This window comes from Ailuropoda melanoleuca, chromosome 16 (genome assembly GCF_002007445.2).
Source record: "Ailuropoda melanoleuca isolate Jingjing chromosome 16, ASM200744v2, whole genome shotgun sequence".
Taxonomy (NCBI): domain Eukaryota; kingdom Metazoa; phylum Chordata; class Mammalia; order Carnivora; family Ursidae; genus Ailuropoda; species Ailuropoda melanoleuca.
In genome coordinates, this window is record NC_048233.1 from 58,609,533 (window position 1) to 58,634,110 (window position 24,578).

The following is a 24,578-nucleotide window of genomic DNA, read 5'->3' on the forward strand; positions in this document are numbered from 1 at the left end:
AAGGGAAAATAATAAACAAATTCTGAATTAAAGGTTCTACTAAAGCATATAATACTATGTTAAACAAGCATGGATTGACGAAGAATGGACAATACAGGGAAGAAATGACTTAGCCTATTTTCTCGCTGGAAAATTAAATTAAGCTAGTAGAAAATCAAATACGTGTTCACTTACTTGAAGTTACTACTATTGTTAGTCAAAGAACAAATAATTAGCTTTGATTAAAATACATAAATAAACCAACAAACTGTGGTCTCAGTTGCTTCTCTACACTTTCTGAACCCTACGTCAAACCTCTTAACAATGAACTGCTTGATTCTTCTGCTTGATTTCCCCTAGTCCCCTATGAAGTCCTGACTTACCAAACCCAAAATTTGAGTACACCCCATGTTTCATCACCTCTACTTCTAAACTGCAAAGTACTCCAAGACAAAGTTACAGAATCCATTGTTTCCACTATAAATTAATATTACCTAGGCTTTAACTGAGACCTCTCTATACTCTTCACTGAACTTCTGTCCATTTCAGATTGATCCAATTAAACAAACATTTCCTACAATGTGTCTAGTTACTGGACTCTAATGGGCTGAGATAACTAGGATTTCTTTCTGCCAGTCTTCCTTCCCCCTCCTACTTCCTTTCAGGGGGACTGTCCACCTCAAGTAGTCCCAGTGGGTGGGGATGAATTCATAAACCAGATTGGATTGTGCCATCCCAAACAGAGTAACTGGCTCAAGGACAAGCACATGAGGCAACTCTGGCTACCCAGAGTCCTTCTAGGAGTTTTTCACTGAAAGCAGTGAGGAAGACGTTAGACACTCATTTTGGATCTCAAGATGTAAAGATGCGCTTGGGGCTACAAAAGGTTTGATTTCCCACCATATGGAGACAGGCTATTTGCAACAGGAAAGAATGAAGCCAAAACACAAAACTAGAGACAATCTAAAGTTAAGAAATGAAGAGCATGAGAAAACTCTCATAGCTTTTAAACCTTGAAATCGAGTACCATCTGAAGCCAACTCCACCTCTGGACTTTCTAGTTCTACATGAAACAATAAATTCTCTATTATGCCTCAGCTGGGCTTCTGTCTCTTAATCCCTGGGGACTCCTGTCAAATACAGTACATATTCCAAGCTTTAGCTACTCTCCCCAAACCAGAAATCACCTATAGCAGTCCCCAAATGCCAGCCTCTTGATGCACTTCTTGACCCCAGTCAATCTCACAACCACACTGAAATGATTCTTTAAAAAACTTAAGTTCAAGGCCTTTTCTCAATATCTGGCCACAGGCACCTTCCTCCAGCCTGTCAATGTTGATCCTTCATTTCTTGTGAAAAGTCTCCCCTCCCACAGCTCCTGGGGCACAGTTCTGCCCTAGTTCTCCTGCTTCTCTGGCACTTGGTCTTCTTCCCACACCCGGATTCAAGTGTTTCCCAAGGAGTTGTCTTTGGCTTTCTTCCCTTTTCTTTTGCCCTCTCTCTCTCGGCAAGCTCCTTTCATCTCATGTTTCCAGAAATCACCTTAAAATAAAAGACTCCCAAGTATATACCCATAGTACTCTAATTCTATAATCTATACCCATGAATCTCTATTCTGGACTCCACGCCTATATTTCCAGAGACCCCTACTCATATCCCATCTAAATTCTTTATGTATATTCAAGAATAATAGCTTCTCTTCCAAAACAATTTCTCTTTCTGTATTGTCTGTATATCTGTATCTTTACCAAAGCACACCAGGCTCCTGGTAATCCTAAATGAAAGTGCTACAAATGTCAACCCCATCATCCCAGCTGAGCCATCCTCTTGATTCTACTTCTATAAATATTTTGCAGAGGTTCTCTCCTCTCTCTTATTGCCTCTCAACTGCCCTAGTTCAGGTTCCCATAATTCTCACCTGGACTATTGCCATCAGCATCTTCATTTGTCTCCCTGCACTATCTCAATCACAAATATCCGACTGTCTGCTGAGATTATCTTTACTGAAGGTCATATCTGGGCAAGGCATTTCTTAGCTCAAAAAACTTCAATAGTCACTCACAAGTAGAAACTCCTCATCCATCTGCCAGGAAAGAGGCACAAGACTGTGGCTTCAGTCTGGCCCCAAACTCCTTTCTAGGTTTCTTTCCCATAACTTCCTTTTAGGAACTTAGCACTATAACCAAACCAAATACCACATCATTCTGAACACCTGTACCGGTCTTTATAGCTTTTCTCACACTCCTTCTTCCACATCTCCTTATGAGTTAACTCCTACCATCCCTCAAGACTCTCCAGAAATACCAACTCTTGGATGAGGTCTTCCCTAATCTTTCTTAATAAGTAGACATTTCTTTCTCCTTTGAACTCTCCAAACTCTAATACACCACTCATCTGTCTTGAAGGCAAGGATCCCATTTAATTCAACGCTGAACACAGTGTTTTACCTAACAAAAGTTTGTCGAATTAACAAATTGTCTTACAAGTCTTTCCCCATCCTCTCCACAACTACAGGGGTATAGCCTGGGATGAAAGCCAGGTCCATTAATAACATGCTATGTAACCTCGGGCAAGTTACTTAACCTCTCTGAGGAAAACATCAGCTTCCTCATCAGCAAAATGGGACTGAATATGTAGTTCAGCATTTTATGAATTAAAACAAAACAATGTCTGTTCGGGGTGGGGTGGGGCTATCCGATACACAGCAGGTTCAATTAGTACAAGTTCTCTTCCCATTTTTCTTTTTACACCTTTACTCCTTAACCTGACAGCTTTCCAAATGACATATAGGAATTAACATGAACCAGACAAGCCATGTCCCTCTGTGAGCTCACTGTATACTTCCCAACAGTAAGGACAGTGATCTTTGCTACCAAATCATCCCAACAGAGCACAAAAAGTGGAGAAAGAGAATGCACCTAAGAATATTTTTAACTATCAAATATCACCAGAGCAACGGAGAAACTCTTTTACATTTTCTGGGAAAAAAACTGTTTTTGAAATTTCAAATAAATTATCAAGACACAGCAACAAGATACAACTTATGGTTCTAGACTATATGCTGGACCAGAATTTTTTCTTTCGCTATAAAGATTTATCTATGGAACAGCTCTCAAATTTGAATGAGAATTACAGATCAGATAATAATATGCATCAACAGGATTTTTCTGATTTTGGCAACTGTACTGCAGTTATTTAAATGAATATCTTTGTGTTTGGAATAACAATGCAATATTTAGTGGTAAAGGGGAATTATGACTGCAACTTACTCTCAAATGGTTCAGGGAAAAAAATACATATACTTTAGATCTCCTATTGCGTGCGTGTCTATGGAAAGAGAATATTAACATTTGGGGAATCTGACTAAATGGTATGTGTGAAAATTCTTTATGCTTGAAACACTTCATAAGTCTGAAATGTTATGTACGTGTGCATGTGCATGTGTGTGTGTGTTCATGTTCTATATTTAAGCATTGGCCAAATTAAACTATTTAGTTTTGATCCACTGTTTGTATCTGATTCAAAATCTCCCTGTTCAGATTATTCACTAATCCTTTTTTGCAAAGCAATGCCCTAATTTAGAATTAATTGTCCTACAGATGAAAAAAATGATGAGTGAGCTTAAAGCGTACTCAGAGATCTAAGTTTTACTCCAGCATTGTGAGTCTTCCAAAGTCAAAGTACATTTTGAAACAAATGGAATCATCCTCATCTTCTAGAATGTATTAAACAATAAACTGTACAAGTGCCAAAGCTGGCAATGGGTTCTACCTGCTATTGCAACATCTAAACTCAAAGTGACATCCGTGATTTTTTTGGTGGCAGCCTATGGAAAAGCAGGTGGATATTCCCTCTGTTGTTTCTAATTAAATCATTTGCACAACTCCACATTTCAGCCATTCCCCAAATGCCTATCAATGCCCTACAGGTCTCAAGGAAAGCTGAAAACAGTTGTGCCAGCATCACACCAGGCTAGATTCTGCAGATGTTAGATGAATATTTTCTAAGAATTCTGGCTTTCCTTTGACATTGCTAATAGAAACCTATATTGACCCATCCCAGCCTCCATCCCCAAGCAGAATAACCTCTCCCTGAAATACTTCAAGAAAAACAGAGACTGCATTGTTTATGAGGATCAGTGAAATTTACCTTACTCCTGTGGACATAGCACTTTATGGCCACAAAGCACTTTTACACAAATTATTCAATTTTCCCTTTACAATACTACTGTGAGGCGTTCCATGTTAAAGAGTAGGAAACCAAGGTGCAAAAGTCAAGAGACTATCCCAAAATTTCAGATGTTGTATGTATTGAGTTGAATGTTTTCGTATTCCCAGAGAGAAGGGGGAAAAAAGATCAATGAATGGCATCCAGTCGTTCAAGGCAAAAATCCTAGTCTCCTCCCTACTGCTCACTGTCATATCCAATTCAGGTCCTTCAGGATTAAGTCTAAACTGTTTAGCTTAAAAAGTCCCTTTATGATCAGGCCTCATATCCTATTATCCTCATATCCTATCCCCATATTTCAAATTTCTCTCTATTTCATTAGGAATAACTGCTACTAAGTGTGTTTTAACACTTCTGAAATGTCTACCTCTATGTCTTTGCACCTGTTAAAAAGTTCTTCCTGGAGCACCCATCTTTACACCCATCTGGTAATTCCTAGATGTCCCTCAAGACTCAGATGAAGCTATCCTTCCTAGAATAGCTGCCTAGAATAGCCATTACCAAATCCTACAATCTCAAGTAAATATATTACTTTAGGCTTTCACTGACCTTACACACACTTCTCTGACAGTCTTCATGCTGTACCAAGTGTTAATTCCATACCTTCCTCCAGACCTATGTTGTACAACTGAACTTTCTGCAGTGTTAGGAATGTTCTATTGTCTGTGCTGTCGAATACAGTAGCCCCTAACCACAGGTGGTTACTGAGTACTTGAAAGATGGCTAGTTTAACTAAGGAACTGGATTTTTTAAATTAATTTTAATTACTTTAAATGTAAAACTAAATAGCCACCTATGGCTAATGGCTATGGTATTAGGCAGCACAGCCACAGACAGACTGTCACCTCCAAGGACAAAGACCATACTTACTTATCTCTGTACCCCTGGTACCTACTACGGAACCTGGCACAGAGCAGGATTCAGTGTTTGTTGAAAGAATAAATAAATGTTTAAGTATCTATAAACACTTCTTATATATTGTTGGGAAGTGATTCCACCCAGTACTCCAAGCATTCTGGATCATCACATAAAATTTGGCCAACCCGGTCACATCTTGTAAAGTGAACCTCATTAACTATAATGGGGAAAAAAAAAAAAACCCTCAGCAAATCATTCATTTCGACTCAGGGCATTTCAGCTTCACAATCACTCTTAAATGACTTCCAGATGACTTCTGGATAAATGGCTACACTGTTTATGAAATATTACAATAGTCATGGCAGCATCATTTTGGAATGTCAAAATCAGCTACAATGTTTTATTAAAAAAAATGGGCTTTTTACCATGCTTTTATTAACATGGAAAAAAATTCCTTTAAATGCCTGAAGTATTCCCAGATTATTAAAGACTATTCTGAAGTATTTTTTAAAATACCCATCAGCTCTCCTAACTGAATTCATTTTTTGAAGTCCCATCCAATATTTAGAGAAGATGTGCTGGCTTGATTTGATGGGCTGCATCACTGCCAAAGCAGAGTATGGAGAGAATGTGACCCACCTACAAAGAACTAGCAGTCAAATGTAATTTGGTTCCAATGAAAAGTCTCAATTGACAGAATTAATGAGAATTTGTGAACTTCACAAAGCAGAGACTAAGCATGTTTGACTCCATATCCAGGTCCTCACTACACAATCCCTCAGAGTGGAGTTGGCAATCCAAGGCATCAGAGAAGGTGGTCTGCACCCACTCGCTCCACCCAGAGCAAGGAGAGCCTGTCTCCTACCTGGTGCATCACGCATCCCACAGTAGTTATACAATGGATGAAGAACCACTCGTAAATGTCCTTTCATTGCATAATTACTTCTGTAAAGGGAGACTAATCCTAAAGTCAAAAACTTTATAAATAAATAATTTATATAATATATATTTATAAATATTTAAATAATAAACAAGAATAAATAGGGAAAGCATCTTAAAAGCTTGACTGATAGGAGTCAGGAGGTGGGGGCTTCAAGCATATAGTTCACTCTTTTTTAATTTAAAATTTAATTAAAAAATGAATCATTAGGCAGTGGGGTGAGCAAAATGGGTGAAGAGGGTCAAAAGAAACCAGCTGCCAGTTATAAAAAAAATAAGTCATGGGGATGTAAAGTACAGCACACTGACTATAGTTAATAATACTGTATTGCATATTTGAAAGTTGTTAAGAGAGTAAATCTTCAAAGTACTCATCACAAGAAAAATTGTGTAACTAATGGTGATAGATGTTAACTAGATTTATCGTGGTGATCATTTCATAATATATACAAATATTGAATCATTATGTTGAACGCTGAAGCTAGTACGTTATTAGTCAATTGCATCTCAATAAAAAAATGAATAACATTTTATTACAAAATAATTCATGTTCACTATAAGAAAAAAGAAAGTCAAAAATAAAATATACATTTAATTTTTTTACCCAAAGATAACAGTTAGCATTCCGCTTTTTTTTCTTACACACTTTTTAATAGTCTAAGATAAATACTAGCTACTATTTACATAACACTTGCTCTGTTTCATGCACTGTCCTAAGCATTGAACATCCATTAATTCATTCTGTCTTCACTAGAATACCATGAGGGAGGACTGTTGCTATCTGTACCTTAAAGACAAAGAAACTGAGCAGAGGGAGGTTAAGTAACTTGACCCAGTTCACAAGCTTAGGAGAGGCAAATAATCTCTGTTCAACTTTTGCTGTAGGAACATTGTGTTCAGCTAAGTAGTGTGGGAAGTAAAATTTCGTCTAAACTTTATTAAATCCTTAACTACTATTTCAGTACTCTTGTCAGAAGCAAAGAAGCACATATAACCTGTGTGGCTTATATTTGATTCCAGTTCCCCATGTTGGGGGAGAGGCTGAGGTGAGATAGAAGATATTCGCTGACTTGGATCTAATACTCAATAGCTGGGTTGTAGGATACAATCTGTAATATGAATTTAGGTTCCTTCAGGGCTGTATCTCTTTGATGTTCTCAGTATCAAACTGTCACCTTCTTACCTACATGTATTACATAATCCATTAGCCTGGCCATTAAAAACATATATTTAACTTGATTTAAGTCTGATTTTATTTTTTTTCACCGAGATTCTTGATATAATGTATAATTTCCAATTACTTTAAAATGTTATCGTGCCTATTTTGATCACAAACTTCAAAAAAGTGTGGAAAGCAAAACAAAATGGAGGTTAAAACAGATGGAAAGAACTTCTCCGCGATGTAAACTGTTAAACCAGAAGTGTGAGTTGCAACTGACAAGTCCAGAAACAATCTTAAAGGTGTTCCAAGAGACTGGGATGATGTCCCATGCCTTCTCCCGATCCCCCCAAATCATGTGCAAATGTCCCAGGGACACTCAGTCTTCTGCTCACTTGCAACAATACTGTCTCCTGCATCATGACCCTAAAATTCCTTGTATTATTTTTTTATGGTTGTGTTACCCACACAGCAACTCCTTTGGCAACCATGGTAATTACCCTTGTTATCTCAGGATAACACTGTAATTAACTTGTGTCACTGTAGCATTCATGGTTATAATAATTGTAGCAAAAAATTCCAATGAAAGTAACATTTTTAGTTCTGGCTTTCAAAAATAACTTTGGCAATTACACTGCTTAAAAAAAATTAAGTTTGTTTCCCTGAAAAAAACATGATCTCCGGGGCACCTGGATGGCTTAGTCTGTTAAGCATCTGCCTTTGGCTCAGGTCATGATCCCAGGGTCCTGGGATGGAGCCCTGTGTCAGGCTCCCTGCTCAGCAGGGAGTCTGCTTCTCCCTCTCCCTCTGCCCCTCCCCACTGCTCACTCTCTCTCTCTCTCCAATAAATAAAACCTTAAAAAAAAAAAAGAAAAGAAAAAAACAACATTATTTCCTCTGCACAAAGCTCACTGAAACTAAGCTATCTGAATGCCCCCTAAGAAACATTAGACTATCTCTTTTGTAAGAGCTTCCAAAGAGAATGGGGAAACAAACACGCAAATAAAACACATTTCTCAAAATATTACTTACAGCTCCTCTAGAAAAGGAAAGTTCTTAAATGCATCTTCTGGTAGTTGAGTAATGTTGTTCATACTGATATCCCTGGAAAACATAAAGTTAAGATTTTTGACTGATATTGCACTTAAAGAACTTAATTCAACAGAAAAATAATTAGGTACTGGCATTCTGTAAAGTAGTGAGAAAAATGAGCACACAAGTCATACACAGGGATAGCCATAATTTGGCTTCCAAATGCAAAGTTAAATCTTTTATTATAAATTATGTTCCATAATTTAGAAGTGAACATAGAAATGTACCGGGATCCTAGGTTTTCTCTTTCCCACTGAAAGAAAGAAAGAAAGAAAGAAAGAAAGAAAGAAAGAAAGAAAGAGAAAAAGAGAAAAGCCTCAACTACCTACAATGAGTGGACCAGTTTCATTTCCCAGGGCTCTGGTATTCAAAGTGCTGCTCCTGATAAAAATAAACAAATGAATACCCTGGGGCATGATAAAAGATTTGCAGGCAAGGGTGCCTTCTTAAGTCACTGTCAGGGACAATAAAACAGGTTGTAGCTGTATTCCAGTCATATTTTCTGCAAAACCTATAAAAGTCCTCCAGGTAATAGCTGTAAGGGGATTTCATTTTTAGCCTAGGAACAGATGCAACCTAGAGACATGTGCATACATGACAGGTATGCTGTCCATTTCCAGCTTTTCCTTCGAGAAGCTGCAGGAAGAAGAGAACTCACTTGCTGATATAACTCGACAATTAACTAGTTCAAACAGTTAAAAAAAAAAACTTTTTAACTATTTCCTTCTTCCCTGGCAACCTCTTTCTCAGTTGGTTTTCTCTCTCCACACTCTGTGTGACACAGACACCTTGAAAGGCAGGTTAAGGCAGCCTCAGAGGGAAAGTTCCAGCATGTACTAAGCCATTGCCTCACTCAGGTTCCTCGGCCTCTTGTCTATGGCTGTGCCCTCAGGTCTCTCCTTTCTAAAAATCACCAAGAAAATTCACAGCGGTGACCACCTCATCACATATGCAGGCAGAAGAGAAATCAGCTAACAATAAAACACCAAGATCAGAGAATGATAAAAACACTGTGATTTTTATTCATTTGGTCAGATGAAATTTTCTTTTAAAAGAGCTGACACCTTCAGGACCAAGGTAGGTGAATCCCTTCTCCCTATCTTTGCCACTCACTACAATTTGGAAATGGAATTTGCACCCCTCTTTAGGAGCCCTTCCCAAGGCCAGTCTGGAAACCTTCCAGGCTCGGAAATAACAGTAACAGCAGGCACAAAACCAGCAAAAGCAGTGGCAGCCAATGTGTAGAGAATACTGAAACCATGGTTAAGACCTCCCCTTACAAATGGGAAAACGGTGGCTTCCTGACGTACAGAACCTCCCCAAGGCCACCCAACCGATGGTGTCACAGGAAATGTGAACTCCAGAGTCCGTGATTTTAAGTATCACCGAGTCTTCCCCAAGTATCGTGTGAATCCTGTTACTTCTCTCTCGTGGTTGTCAAGATATAAAGCAAACCCACGGTCCTACCAAGGGTAAAAATGGGAGGGATACTGCCCCCAAGACCCTGGTACAATCATCAGTGAATCTTGGGGAGAGCACTTTTGCTTGACAATTTAAAAAAGAACTATAAATAGCTTTAGAATTTGAGGAAGCAAAGTTCATATAAATTTGAGCATGAAACTGTTCTAGAGATGAATCCTATGTCCATAGAGAGTCCCATGCATTCCAAAATTTTATCATGGAAAATAACTCAAATTCTATTATAGATAACTTAAAAACAAAATTAATATAGGTCTCAAGGAATTTTTTTTTCAAGGAATTATTTTTAAACACAGGCCCAAATGGTACTTTAGTCAGCGATTGGTACCCTTGGGTAGGGGAAGGGAAATCCTTTGTTTTTCATAAACACCCAAGCAAGATACTGGAGAAATAGCAAAATTGGGGTCTGAAGAAGCAGGGTCAATTCCTGCTACTGCCACACAGCCACTGTGTAATCCTGGGCCTCAGTTTACTCATCTGTAAAATGGGAGCACTGAACGGCCTGGTTGAGGGGCTTCCCAGACTGAAACTGTATACTTCTATGAATCAGCTTTTCCTGCAGTTTTCATGGAGGGGCCCCTCCTCCCTGACGAAAATATATGAGGTTCATTTTGTGGAAAAGGAATGTTTCTGAAGAATTTACCATAATACAAAATTTAAAGACTATTAGTTTGCCATTATAAAACCACTGAGTCATTCCCGCTGGAAACCCATTTGCCCTTAACCAATAAAATCATTCTTAAGAATACGACAAAACGTTTAGTCACACCGAAAGGCAAAATAGTAATCTGAGTAAGCAGTGATTCTGTAAACTATCACACAACGTTGATGCTCTTTTGCCATTCCAATAAATGGGGAAAGATGGACAACCACAGTTTATTACTTTACAAAAGGAGGCATCCATACAGTTTCCCCTGAATTCAGGCAAATATCAAGTAACAGAAAAACTGATTACCTGCCTCACTATAAAAAGACACATAATTAGAAATTGTACCATATTATTCTCTGCATTCCAATTTTTTAAAACACATCCAGCTATATAATTCTCTCATTTTTTCCCCTCAGATTAACAAGACATGACAGGTAGTCCTGCTCTGAGCTATAAATGCAATTAGTAGGAGTCCATATTTACAAACTAGTATGTTTTAAACACGTAGTGAGGTTTTGTTTCAAAGTTTCAGATTCAGGAGCAACACTTGTTTGCAAAATGTTCTGAATTTCACACACCTAGAGAGGTTCTATCTTTATAGGTATTTTCCCTCATCTTTTCTGGGTTTTAGTTTAAACATTTGAGAATAGGAAGAGAGAAAAAAAAAAAAAGAAGGGGGAGCTTACAAGATGTTATCTCCAGAGAAGCTCTGGAAACATGTGGTTACAGATTATAAGGTGGGTGGGTACTCATTTAAAATAATGAGGGCTAATGGTGATAAACAACCTACAGACAAGCCCTAGAGAAGATTCCAGACCTGACATCACCAACACCGACAACAGAGCTTATGGTCGGAAAGGATGCTGGGGATGATAAGCTAACTATAACAATTTACAAATGGAAGCCCTATGCCATAATTACAGACATCTCGGGCTCAAGAGCCATATGAATCACTACAACACAGAAGTTAAAAATATATATATAGAAAATGTTCAGCTAAAAGGTAAACCTTGAGATCAGTGGTTTGACACTCATATAAGCAACACGATCTTAGCAGTAACCTCTGAAATTAAACCCACTGATTTGCCAACCTGGGTCCCTATGAAGAAAATAAATATAACATAGGAAACGAAAAAATCGGGCACCTGGGTGGCTCAAGGGGTTAAGCGTCTGCTTTTGGCTCAGGCCATGATCCCAGGGTCCTAGGATAGAGCCCTGCATCAGGCTCCCTCTCCCTCTGCCTGCCACTCCCCCTGCTTGTGCTCTCTTTCTCTCTCTCTCCCTCCCTATCAAATAAATAAATAAAATCTCNAAAAAAAAAAAAAAAAAAAGAAGAAGAAGAAGAAGAAACAAAGCAATCATACAAGGTCAGAACACCACCAACTCAGAAACACTTCTGAGGGCAAATTCAGGAGAGCTGATGGCCTTCCTTGGAGTTAGTCTGGCATAGTTGGAAGTACACAGGCTTGGCACCATACGGACCAGGATCTACCTATGAATTTACTAGCTGTGTGATCTTAGGCAAACTGTTCGTGTTTTCTGAGCCTTAGCTTCTTCATTTGGAAAAAAAAAAAAAGAGGCAGGAATAACTAAACCTTGTAGACTGCTGAAGATCAGAAAATGTCAAGTCACACACAAGAAGCTAAGTAAGTAACAAGGTACTAGCTTACTATCGTCCATATTTTTGCTGCTCCTGGAAGCTGGCTGAGTCCAGCGTAGTGAAAGCTAGCGGGCCAAGCATCACACCACCTTTGGTGGTCTTCCTTCCCAGAAAGAAACCAGTTTTACACAAGAGAAACACTCAATGGTACAGAAGACCTAGAACCTGGAGTCATTCCAACGACAAAACTAGACTCTAAACTCCAGAACTCCAAGAGTCATAGATTTTTGAGCTACAAGAGCCCTTTGAAGTCAAATACTTCATTTTATTTTTTATTTTTATTTTTTTTTTTAAAGATTTTATTTATTTGACAGAGATAGAGACAGCCAGCGAGAGAGGGAACACAAGCAGGGGGAGTGGGAGAGGAAGAGGCAGGCTCATAGCAGAGGAGCCTGATGTGGGGCTCGATCCCACAATGCCGGGATCACGCCCTGAGCCGAAGGCAGACGCTTAACCGCTGTGCCACCCAGGCGCCCCAAATACTTCATTTTAAAAGAAAAAAGTTGAGGCCCAGATGTTGACAGAGTCAAGCACTGAAAAGATAGGGGAGAAAAAAGGAGGGGACCGAGAGGAGGGAAGGAAATTATATTCGTATAGGAAATTTTTGGAAGGACAAGGGAAGACAGGAGCCATTTTCAAAAGATTAGGAGGACTTCACACAGTTTAGTGGTAAGCAGGGAACAGAACCCAGAACTTTTAATGGGATGCCTAACTATATCTTTTCTACACATATTTGTCCCATAACAGACTTCATCACACTTAGTTCTCTCAAAGTACACCAACCGGAACAGAACATATGTCTGCGTATTTTACCAGCACAATGCAATACTCCCAAATTTTTACCACAGAGATCAGAAATACAAAAGGCACATTACTCACTAGAAAAGTAAAGCTGAATGCTCAAACACCAGCAGTCACTGGTTTCAAAATTAAAATTTAAAGGGTACAATTGTTTAATTGAAACTGCTAAATCTCCCCCAGTGGTTAAACTCTCATCTTTTTTCCCTCATAAAATTCACTACTTCTAAAGTATCTACAAAGTAAAGAGGAACATCATGTTTCAACAAGGTACCTTTTTAAAATCCCCGTAAAATGCTCCAGAAGCAAGCCTAACCTGTTTGCTGATGGCCAAGGGTGTACCACCGTAGACTCTGCCATCGTGTGCTCGCTGGGTCTGGGCCTCCCGCCATAGAATTATTTAATTTTCAGTATGCTGTGATTGACCCAATGTTATCTAAATTTGAATAAGCCCTCCTATTTGTACTAGATAAAACCATACTGTTACTACTGCACTGTTGATTACATCTCAAATACTACCCAAGCGTTTCAAGTCACTAAACGTCGTACAGGAGCTAGAGAACACAGGGTTCTCTAATGTGTTCTCTAGGAAATGGGTGTGTCTTTAAGCTGAACAAACACATGTTGACAGTGAATAACATCCCAATGACTTTTCTAGGGTCTTTTGTAATTAGCCAAAAATTTCAGGTCAATCTCCCATTCACAAATGTCTACAGTAGAAAAGCTAAAACTACATTTGAAAAAAGCTTCTGGTGGAACAAATTTGAAGGGAAGGTTTCTCTTGTCTGCCAGCAGGGCTGGCACACATAGAACAACAGAGTTCTAGTCAAAGCCCAGGAAGAGTTCATTTCTTTTCTGACACGATTCCCTATCTTTAGGCAAGCAATCTCTTTCTCTCCCTTTCTTTCTTTTTAGAACAAAAGTGATCTATGTATACTAGTTTTTTTTTAAACTGAAATACAGAGATGCTTGGGCGGCTCAGTCGGTTAATTGTCTGTCTTTGGCTCAGGTCATGATCCCAGAGTCCTGGGATCAAGCTCTGCGTGGGGATCCTTGCTCAGTGGGGAGCTTGTTTCTCCCTCTCCCTCTGCCTGCTGCTCCCCCTGCTTGTGCTCTCTCTTTCTCAAATAAATGAATAAAATCTTTTAAAAAATGATTTTTAAAAACCTGAAATACAGAGAGAACCATCCACAATATCAATTCCCAGAAATAACCACAGTCCTATTTCATGGGTGTCATTACAGACTTTTTTCTATGTACAGTGTATATTTTTACAAATGTGAAATCATATAGTTCTGAACATGTTTATCTATTGGCACGTAAGATTCTTCACTTTCAAAATGAAATGAAAACGTCTCTGAAAATATATTTGACTAAAAGTACAACTATTACCATCTAATGTATCTTGATGCTCTTTTTGGCAGGCCATACAGCATGGGATGAGAAAGTCCTTACTAGTGAAAGCCACCATGCCAAAGGGAAAAGAGGTGAATGAGGGACCTTCCTGTAAAAGGAGATACCATGTCACCCTTTTATCATTAGCTGCATCTGTGCAAGGCCGTGTGCTAGGATGGTGAGGCTCCTGTGTCAGAAGATGGGCTCAGTTTTATTTTTTTAATTAAAATCCATCACTCCACTCTATTCTCCACTATCACTATATATTGTTGCAACATCCAATTAAGTTTACCTTTTAAAAATATGCATTATTGCATATTGGAAGCAATCAGAGAAGCTATGTCTACGTGAAGATGCTGCTCTTTATACTGCAGAAATGAGGCCAAAAGAGTTTATATGCTGTTTCACTCAGATTTTGCTCCTGAGATATTTTCCTGACCTTACATGTTTTAGCACTACTAGAGTCCAACTAAATGTCACAACAGACACCCCTCTAATGCCATGTGCAACATTTCTACTACAGTTTTAGGCAGCAGGAGGAATTGGCTCCATATTATCTGGAACATTCCTTGGTGTTTCAAACACAAAGATGCAGTGCTTTCCAGCGGAAAGAATCCAAAACTTGCTTTCCCGCAGGCTTGCAGTCCTTAAGAAGGTATCTGCTACAACCCACCATAAAGAGACTTAAAAATAAATTTTAATTACTTCAGAGAAAGGTTATCACCTTGCAAAGTCATTATCTATTTAAAGTACTTGAATATCCTAGTATATAATCTTCTTGACAATACAGAAAGTCTGGAGAAAATGCCAACTTCAAATCTTAAAAAAATGAAAACTTTTTTGCTATAGGAGATATAGAGAAGAATGTTTAATTATTTTACGAGCATCTACTCTAGCGGTTAAAACCTCTACTTTCAGCCATTTAAGAATTTTTTCTATTAATGACTATATTGCCATTGCTAAGAAAATGAAAAGACATGAAACAGACTGGAAGAAAATATTTGCAAAACACATAAGATAAAGGAATAGTGTCTACAATACAGAAAGAACTCTCAAAACTCAATAAGAAAATAAACCTGATTTTTCAGTGGGCAAAAAGATTTGAACAGACACTTCACCAAAGAAGATTATACAAATGGCAGAAAGCACATAAAAAGATGTTCAACATTATCCAGTGGGGAAATGCAAAATAAATCACAAGGTACTACACCACACTATCAGAATGGCTAAAATGTGACGAAAAAGAAAAGAAAGAAAGAAAAGAAAAGAAAAGAAAAGAAAAGAGAAGAAAAAAGAAAAGAAAAGAAAAGAAAAGAAAAGAAAAGAAAAGAAAAGAAAAGAAAAAAGAAAAGAAAGAAAAAAAAAAAACTGAAAATGCCAAGTCCTGACAAGGATATGGAATAACAGGAACTCTCATACACGACAGGTGGGAATGCAAAATGGTACCACCACTTTGAAAAGCAGTTTGGCAGTTTCTTATAAAATTAAACATGTGCTTATGACCATATGACTCAGCAACACGAGGTATAAAGAACTGTCAAAAACTGGAAATAATCCAAATACCCTTCAACTGGTGAAGGGATAAAGAAACTTTGGTGTATCTATACAATGAAATAATATCCAGCAGCAAAAATGAGACTACTGCAGGAGCAGGGATGAATCTCAAATACTTTACGCTAAGTCAAAGCCTGACTCAAAAGGCTACCCACCGTATTCCATTTCTATGGCATACTGGAAATGACACTCTTAGTGACAGAAAACTGATCGGTGATGGCCAACAGCCGGGGGCATGGAATGGGAGAAAAGGAGGCTACAAAGGGGCATGGGAGAACTTTTTGGTGTGATGGAAATGCTCTATATCTTGATTTTGATGATGGTTATATAATTATAGGTAACCAAACTCTTCGAACTCTATATTAAAAAGTGAGAGTTTTATTCTACGTAAATTAAACCTTAACATCAGCCTTTTCTAAATAAGAACATATACATTACCTCCTCACATTTCTCCCACAGAAAAAAATAATTAATCCTATGGCTAGAGGTCCTCTTTCCCATCTTTACCCAATACCAAATGATGTCACACACACAGCGCTGGCTTCAGAGGCAGGAAACACGCAGTTTTGTTTTGTTGCTTTTTCATTTCTTTTGTTTTTCCAACCTCTGCTATCCACGTATAGCAGGACATAAGCCTTTTCATTCTCTCTTTACTAAGTACCTACTAGGTTTGTGCCTGTGTGTTGGGCACTGGGTATATAGAGACAAGTAAGACCGTGTTTACCCAAAGAGCATTCTGAGACAGTAGAAAGGCACTAATAAACGACAAGTAAACATTGTGATATGTGTGGCACAGCAAGGGAAGACGATCAACCAAACTTGGAACTGGAGAAACACTTCCAAAGGCAAGGCTGTTGTGCCAAGGTGTAAAGGACAGATATTACTTTATAGAGGGCTGCTATTTCAATCTGTGCTCTCACTCATTAGGTTGGCCCTGTTTCTCAGCAGAGACGCAATTGGCACGTTAAGCAGAATAATTCTTCATTATTCAAGACAACCTTGCTCACTGTAGGGCACTTGGCATCCCTGTTCCCACCAGCACACTAATTAGTGCAACTAAAAACATTCCCCAAGCACTTCCAACCTTCCCAAAGCAAGTTGGTAGCACAGAGAAGGAGATGAAATCTATTTAGCAAGTGGAACATGGCATTTTAAAATATATATATAATAAAGAGCTAATATCAAAGTTAAGTACATCACATAGAAAAAGAACCAGTATTGTTTCACAACAATTGTTTAGATTTTTGCATATATACTAGTTCATGATGTAAAATGTAGTCCACACTGAATTCATGGGGGAAAAATATTTGTAAGACTCTGAATGAGATAACTTGTTTGTTTGGGTGGGGGTGTCTTCCAAGCACAGGGACTATCACGTGTGAAAGCATGGTCTAATGAGATAAAACCAGAATGATCAAAGAGAGAAAACTATTCAAGAACTTAAACATTACAAACTAGTATGGTATAGGTGGCGAGAGAAGCTACCAAGATTAGCAGAATGTACATCCCCAAAAGCCTTGTTGATGTGACCTCTAGAAATCAGAACTGCCAGGGGCGCCTTGGTGGCTCAGTCTGTGAAGTGCCTGCCTTCAGCTCAGGTCATGATCCCAGCGTCCTAGGATCGAGTCCTGCATCGGGCTCCTTACTTAGCAGGGAATCCGCTTCTCTCTCTGCCCATTGCTCCCTCTGCTTGTGCTCTCTCTCTTTTTCCCTGACAAGTAAGTAAATAAAATCTTTAAAAAAAAATTTTTTTTAAAGAAATCAGAGCTGCCTGAGGAAGTTTAAGCATACCAAGTTTACTGCAGAAAACAATCATTCTGGTAGCCATATATTACAATGGGAGGAAAGGAGGGAAAGAAGAAATTCAGCTCTTCTGGAATGTAGCTTCCCTGACTGTAAAATATCGTGTACTTGCTACCTCTCAGGTCCTTTCCAAATCTATCATTATGACTCCTAGTTTGGCATTCCTGATTCTGCACATTCCATGCATAATTAGTGGAAAATAAGCAACACTGAGATTCATGTTTTTCCTATATGCACAGGCATATTTGCTTGTGTTAGCAAGTGTGTGAATGAGCACAGACTTTTAAAACATACCCCCTTCAGAATTACAAGGGTTCAGCAATTAAGAAAGACGCATGACTTCATTTCCAAAGGTAATATTTTATGCTGTAATTGTTTATGCTCTCAATGAAGCAATACAGCCTAGGAGACACTTAAGGGCGTGTTCTTCAAGGAGATACTAACCCAACAAGTTAGTAAAGAGAGAGGACAAAACACTGGTGTGAAAATACCATACCACAAGGAAAGGCAGGTGTGGTTGAAATTATACATCCTTAAAGGGGTACTTTTAAAAAATAAAAGTAGTCAGGCTAATTCAATATTTTCTAATATTGAAACGAGTTCCACTTGTTTCTGGAGTTTTTTTGTTTTTGTCTTTTTAAACAGAGTCCAGTTGTAGGATGTCCAAGTGTAGGATGTGCTCTAACAAGAAAAATATAAAATGCTTGAAATCTGGAGTAATGTTTACTAAATGGCAAAGAAAAAATGAATGCCAAAAAGAAAAAGAACATTACTTTTCTTTCTACAGTTTGATCAAGTACCCTAGCATCTGGCATCACATGAAACAGACAAGGGTTAAATTCTAATATTCCTTCTTTTCTTGCTACTTAACGGGTGTTCTCAGGCATTCTTTGGGTGTCAACAGCTGTTCTGGTAACCCTAACAATGACAAAACAGTGCTCATTACCAGCCAAGACACAGACAGAATGGTATTTCAATAGTCCATTTAACATCAACAAGAAGTATTGTAAGGATTGTCAGCTGGGCAGATTGGAAACACTCAATTACTTCATCCTAGCAGACAAAATGCACTATTCATAAAGAAATCAATCCCACAGCATTTATTATGGTAAATATTCTAATTAGCTAAACGGTTTATGTTTTATTATGGCTACACTTATTAGCACCACTGATAGGAAAACATTACTTCATGGTCCTGCCTTCAAACACACACACCCACGAAAACTTCTGTTCAGACGCGCATTTTTTTTAAACTTCGACTTACAACCAATTAATGGGTTATGAAATCATTTTAATGGGTCATAGCCAACTTTTTTTTAAAATTCAAATAGGAAAGAATAGAATAAAATAGAAGAAATCAGAATACATCAAACGTAGTAAGTATTGTTTTGGAGAATTTTGGTTCAGCATATGTGTTTCTGTCTTACAGACTGCAAAGTCTCAAGTTTGTATCCACCGTCTGTGAAATACAGTCAGAACTATGAATTCAAGGGTTTGGCTATTAAAGCCAAATTTTTTTTATTCGTCCCCCCCCACCCCCGGATAGAATCACAACTGCAGCTGCTTTCCCAGCGCGAGGTTGGCTCAATGCATTTAGTAACCTTGAAATTCTTCCTTCATCTATAAACCTCCCTCTCGGCATTGCTCAGCTGCACCCCATCGATTTTGGATCATTGTGTTTGCATCTCATTGATCTCAAGGTATTTTTTAAAATCTCTTCTTTGATCCCCTCACTGACCCATCGGTTGTTCAGTGGCGTGTTGTTTAGTCTCTACATGTTTGTGTCTTTTCCAATTTTCTTCTTGTAATTGATTTCTAGTTTCATTCTGTTGTGGTAGGAAAAGATGCTTGATATGATTCAACCTTCTTAAATTTATTGAGACTTGTTTTGTGACCTAAAATGTGATCTATCCTGGAAAACATTTCATATGCACTTAAGAAGAATGTGTATTTTGTTTTTGAATGGAATGTTTCCTAAGTATCTATTAAGTCCATCTGTGTTAAGGCCAATGTTTCCTTATTAATTTTGTCTGGATGATCTATCCATTGATGTAAGTGGGGTGTTAAAGTTTCCTACTATTATTGTACTACTGTCAATTTCTCCCTTTGTGTCTACTAATATTGCCTTATATATACGTTGGGTCCATATTAACAAGTGTTATATATTCTTGTTGGATTAATCCTTTTGTCATTATGTAATGCCCTTCTTTGTTTCTTGCTATATATAGCTTTTGTTTTACAGTGTATTTTGTCTGATACAAGTATTACTATTACAGCTTTATTTCGGTTTCAATTACATGAAATATCTTTTTCCATCCCTTCACTTTCAGTCTGTGTGTGTCTTTAGACCTCAGGTGAGTCTCTGGTAGGCAGCATATAGATGGGTCTTGTTTTTTATCCATTCAGCCACCTTATGTCTTTTGATTAAAGCATTTAGTCCGTTTGCAATAAATAAAATAAAATAAAATAAATAAAATAAAATAAAATAATAAAATAAATAAAATAAAATAAATAAAATAAAAAATAATAAAATAAAATAAAATAAAATAAAATAAAATAAAATAAAATAAAAGGCACCTGGCCGGCTCAGTTGGAAGAGCATGAGATCTTGATCTTAGGGTCATAAGTTTGAGACCCACACAGGGTACAGAGATTACTTTAAAGACAAACTTTTTTTTAAAAAGGCATTTAGTCCACTTTTTTTTTTTTTTAAGAGAGACAGAGAGAGCATACATAGGAGAGAGGAAAGGGCAGAGAGAGAATCTTAGGCAGGTTCCACACCCAGAGTGGAGCCCAATGCAGGGCTGAAATCATGACCTCAGCCAAAATCAAGAGTCAGATATCAACTGACTGAGCCACGGGTGCCTCTAGTCCACCTACATTTAAAGTAATTATTGATAAGGATGTATATACATTTTTGTTTTTGACAGCATATTTTACACCTTTTAATTTTGTGTATCCCTTAACAACTTATTGTGATTATAGTTGATTTTACTATTTTTGTCATTTAAACTTTATACTGCTTTATAAGTGGCTGATCCTCTACCTTTGCTATATATTTGCTTTACCAATGAGATTATTTTCTTTCATATATTTTCTTATTTCTATGTACGGCATTTTCTTTTCCACTTAAAGAAATCTCTTTTGGTATTTCTTGTAAAGCTGGGTTAGTAGTGATGAACTCCTTTAGCTTTTGTTTGTCTGGGAAACTCTTTATCTTCCCTTCAATTCCGAATGATAATGTTGGTAGGTAGAGTATTCTTGGCTGTAAGTGTTTTCCTTTCAGCACTTTGAATATATCGTGCCACTCCCTTCTGGCCTGCAGTTTCTGTGAAAAACTGGCTGGTAGTCTATGGGGTTCCCTTATATGTAACTAACTGCTTTCTCTTCATGCTTTTAAGACTCTTTAGTTTTTTCACATTTTAATTATACTATATTTTGGTGTATCTCTCCTTGGAGTCATCTCATTTGGGACTCTCTGCACTTCCTGGACCCAAATGTCTGTTTCCTTTCCCCAATTAACAAGTTTTTAGAGTTACTATTTCTCCAAATAAGTTTTCCTTCTCTCTCTCTTTCTCTCTCTCCCTTTCTCTCTCTCTCTTCTCCTTCTGGGCCCCCATGATATGAATGTTAGTATGCTTCATGTTGTCCCAGAGGTCTCTTAAACTATCCTCATTTTTTAAAATTCTCTTTTCTTTTTGAAGTACAGTGTGGATGATTTCCACTACCCTGTCTTCCAGTTCATTAATCCCAGCTTCTATATCATCTAACCAGCTGTTTATTCCCTCTAGGGTATTTTTTGTTTCTGTTATTGTCTTCTTCAGCTCTCACTGGCACTTTCTTATACTGTCTAGCTCTTTCTTGAAGTTCTGCATTCATCCATTCTTCTCTCTATGGGGGTTCCTAGAAGTATATGATAAATCACTGTTTGTACATCCAATAATCATCCTAGGCAAGAAAAGCTCCAATTTCTAAGATATTGAGGCACTGACCTCATTATAGGGAGACAAGAAGAAAATTCTAAATGATGAGGTCGAGGCCTAAACTCAGAGACAGGCTGAGATTTCACCAACACTTTAATGCAGGCTTTGTGGAGTAATTGCTTCCCCTCAGGTTATGAGGCATGCAGTACCCCTCCCAAACACACATACCACACACTCTCCCTTCTCCCCTCTGATGGCCATTTTTTAAAAGGCTTATAAAACATATTCTACCCTTAAAGGAATGACTCAAAATTGTAACTAAGATGACTCAATCATTTCTGTTGACTATAAGACAACAGACATTGATAATGATGGTTTATAAAAAGTCATTCAAGATATTCCCTTGGGAATGACTTAACAACTCATTAAAGTCACTGATGATTTATTCACTATAGAAGAAGACATGCAGTCAAATCTGAGATAGTCCTAAATCTTTGAGCAAAGATTCTCAAATTTGGTTTTGTAATACTCCTGGACAGCTCCATTTGTAGCAAGTCTTTAAGTTCTAAGAAGTCCCAGAAACCAAATTAATTCCTTTTAATTTCTGCAATCAACATGGATCATATGGTCCTTTATTTCTTACCTTGGACAGAAAACAATGGGCCACCCTGAATTTTGATTATTAAAAAAAGAAAGAGAGATACAGATACACTCTAGGAACTCCAAAATATGTTCAGAGTTATTGCTTAAGGTTGTTTATCTAAGAAAATCTCTCAGTTCTGGAGTCAATAATGTTTGTTGGAGCAGCTTTATTATTAATTGGTAAGCAGTGAAGAAATGATACCTTTTCCTAACTCCTGGGGCACCTGGGTGGCTCACTCATTAAGCGTCTGCCTTCAGCTCAGGTCATGATCCCAGGGTCCTGGGATCAAGCCCCATGTCAGGCTCCCTGCTCAGAGGGGAGTCTGCTTCTCCCTCTCCCTCTGCCACTCCCCCTGCTTATACTCCCTCGCGGTCGCTATCAAATAAAATCTTTAAAAAAAAAAAGAAAGAGAGACAGACAGAAAGAAAGAAAGAAAGAAAGAAAAGAAAGAGAATACTTAATACCTTAACCCCCAATGAAAGCAGATATGCACTTCTCACACACACACACACACACACACACACACACCAAAAAGAGCTTAACCTATAATTAAAGATTGGAAGATTGGAAGATCAATTCAGATACCAATAAGCAGGATACCAATAAACCCCAGTCTGCCTGAGAAAACCCCAGTTTACATCTATTGTCTTGGCATAATTATTAATGGTGCTCCTTTTCCCTCTCAGAGGTACAGTCATTGGAATGATAAATTAAATGATCATCCCACTAATAGCAGTAGGTTTGACTGAATGATGTTGAATGAGCTGTGATGGGAGGAAGTGGAAATCTTGGTTTGGATTGCCTTGGGGAAGGTCTGAATAAAAGGCTAATTCCTCATCTGTACAATACTATATAGATAATAATAATATGAAAAACACACAACTTATCAAACATCTATAGAGTTTGTAAATATCGCTTTGATCAATTTCCTGCTCCTCCAGCTGGACCATATACTCAATTAGGGCAAGGTGTGTGTTTTGCTCACTACCATGTCCCAAGTCTGTGGTATACTGTGTGGCCACAGTTGAGCGAATGGCATGTCTAACACTGTTAAATGCTTAAATGGTCATGGTAACAAATTCATACTTAGCGTTTCCAAAAAAATAAATTAAAAAAAAGTTTAATTTTCCAGTCATGTAAAGGAAGTCAATGGCCTGGTTGTGGAAGGAAAGAAAGAAAGGGCACATAAAATATCCTCTTCTTTACAAATTTTTATAATTGACCTGATTATGGAACTGTAAGGAACAAAATCTTTCTTATGGACAGCAAAAAGTGTTAATGACAGATTTCCTCCCAAAGTCTATTGCTATAATCAAATAATAACTACACACAAAGAAACACATTTGGGGAAAAGCAAGAAAGAGAGCAAAGAGTTCATTTAAATACAAGTTCCTGGATTTAAAAATAGCTTGGGAGGAATGATGTAAATTTGGATTTCAGTAAAACTAATTTTTCTTCCTCAAAATTTTAAAATACAGGCTTTGTCCTAAAAATAGCATCTCACAGAACCACTGAACTAGAAAGCATAGTGGTTAAATGCTTCCCCCAGAAGCCAAACCAAATGCCTTGGGTTTGAATACAGCTCTGCTCACTCATCAGCAATATAACCCTGGGCAAGTCCCTTAATCTCTATGTGCCTCAATTTCCTCATTCAAAATGGGGATAAGGCTTCTGACTTCAGAACATCACTGTGAGGGTTAGATGATGTGACTTCCAGTCCGTACAGAGCCCAGCACCTAGCCTACAGCCAAAACTCAATCAAATTCTGCTATTATCATTTTACTGTTATCATCAGCTAATCACCATCTAATCTCACCATTTTATTTTAATAATGAGGCAACTGGGGCCCAGGGGGGTTAAGTAATTAATTAATTAAAGAACCAAGGTCAGAATCAAAAAGACAAATCCCAAGGGCACCTGGGTGGCTCAGTCAGTTGAGCATCTGCCTCTTGATTTAGGCTCAGGTCATGACCTCAGGATCCTGGGATGGAGCCCATACTGGGCTCCACACTCAACTGGGGGGTCTGATTGGGATTCTCTCTTTCCCTCCCCCTCTGCCCCTTACCCTGCTCACGAGCTCAATGCTCTCTTTCTAAAATAAACAAATAAATCTTTAAAAAAGGATAAATTCAAGTCCAGGGATCTTTCTACTATACTGAACTGCAGCACGTGGCAGTGATGTTTGGAACTTGGGAAAACAATTTCCCCAGGAGCTATGTATTAAATGGTGCTTAGATTCTGAGGTTAATGGGTAAGCCATTGGCAGAGCCCCTCACTATAGCTCAACGAATGAACAAATGTTACAACCAAAACACAGAAACAGATAAACCAATACTCCCTGTACTCAACCAAGTAAATGAATGAAAAGCCTCTTCATACTTACTAAGAATACTGGTCCCTGAAATTTAAAATGAGGCAAA

At 38.0% G+C, this 24,578-nt stretch overlaps 1 protein-coding gene across 1 annotated transcript in view; it reads right to left on the reverse strand.

Annotated features, from left to right (window-relative positions):
- LOC100468419 (leucine-rich repeat-containing G-protein coupled receptor 4) overlaps positions 1-24,578 on the reverse strand; it is a 97,359-nt gene that overhangs the window by 35,442 nt on the left and 37,339 nt on the right. Inside the window, exon 2 of the mRNA XM_011226479.3 lies at positions 8,195-8,266. Coding sequence (XP_011224781.3) covers positions 8,195-8,266 — 72 coding nt within the window. The remainder of the gene's footprint in view (positions 1-8,194; positions 8,267-24,578) is intronic.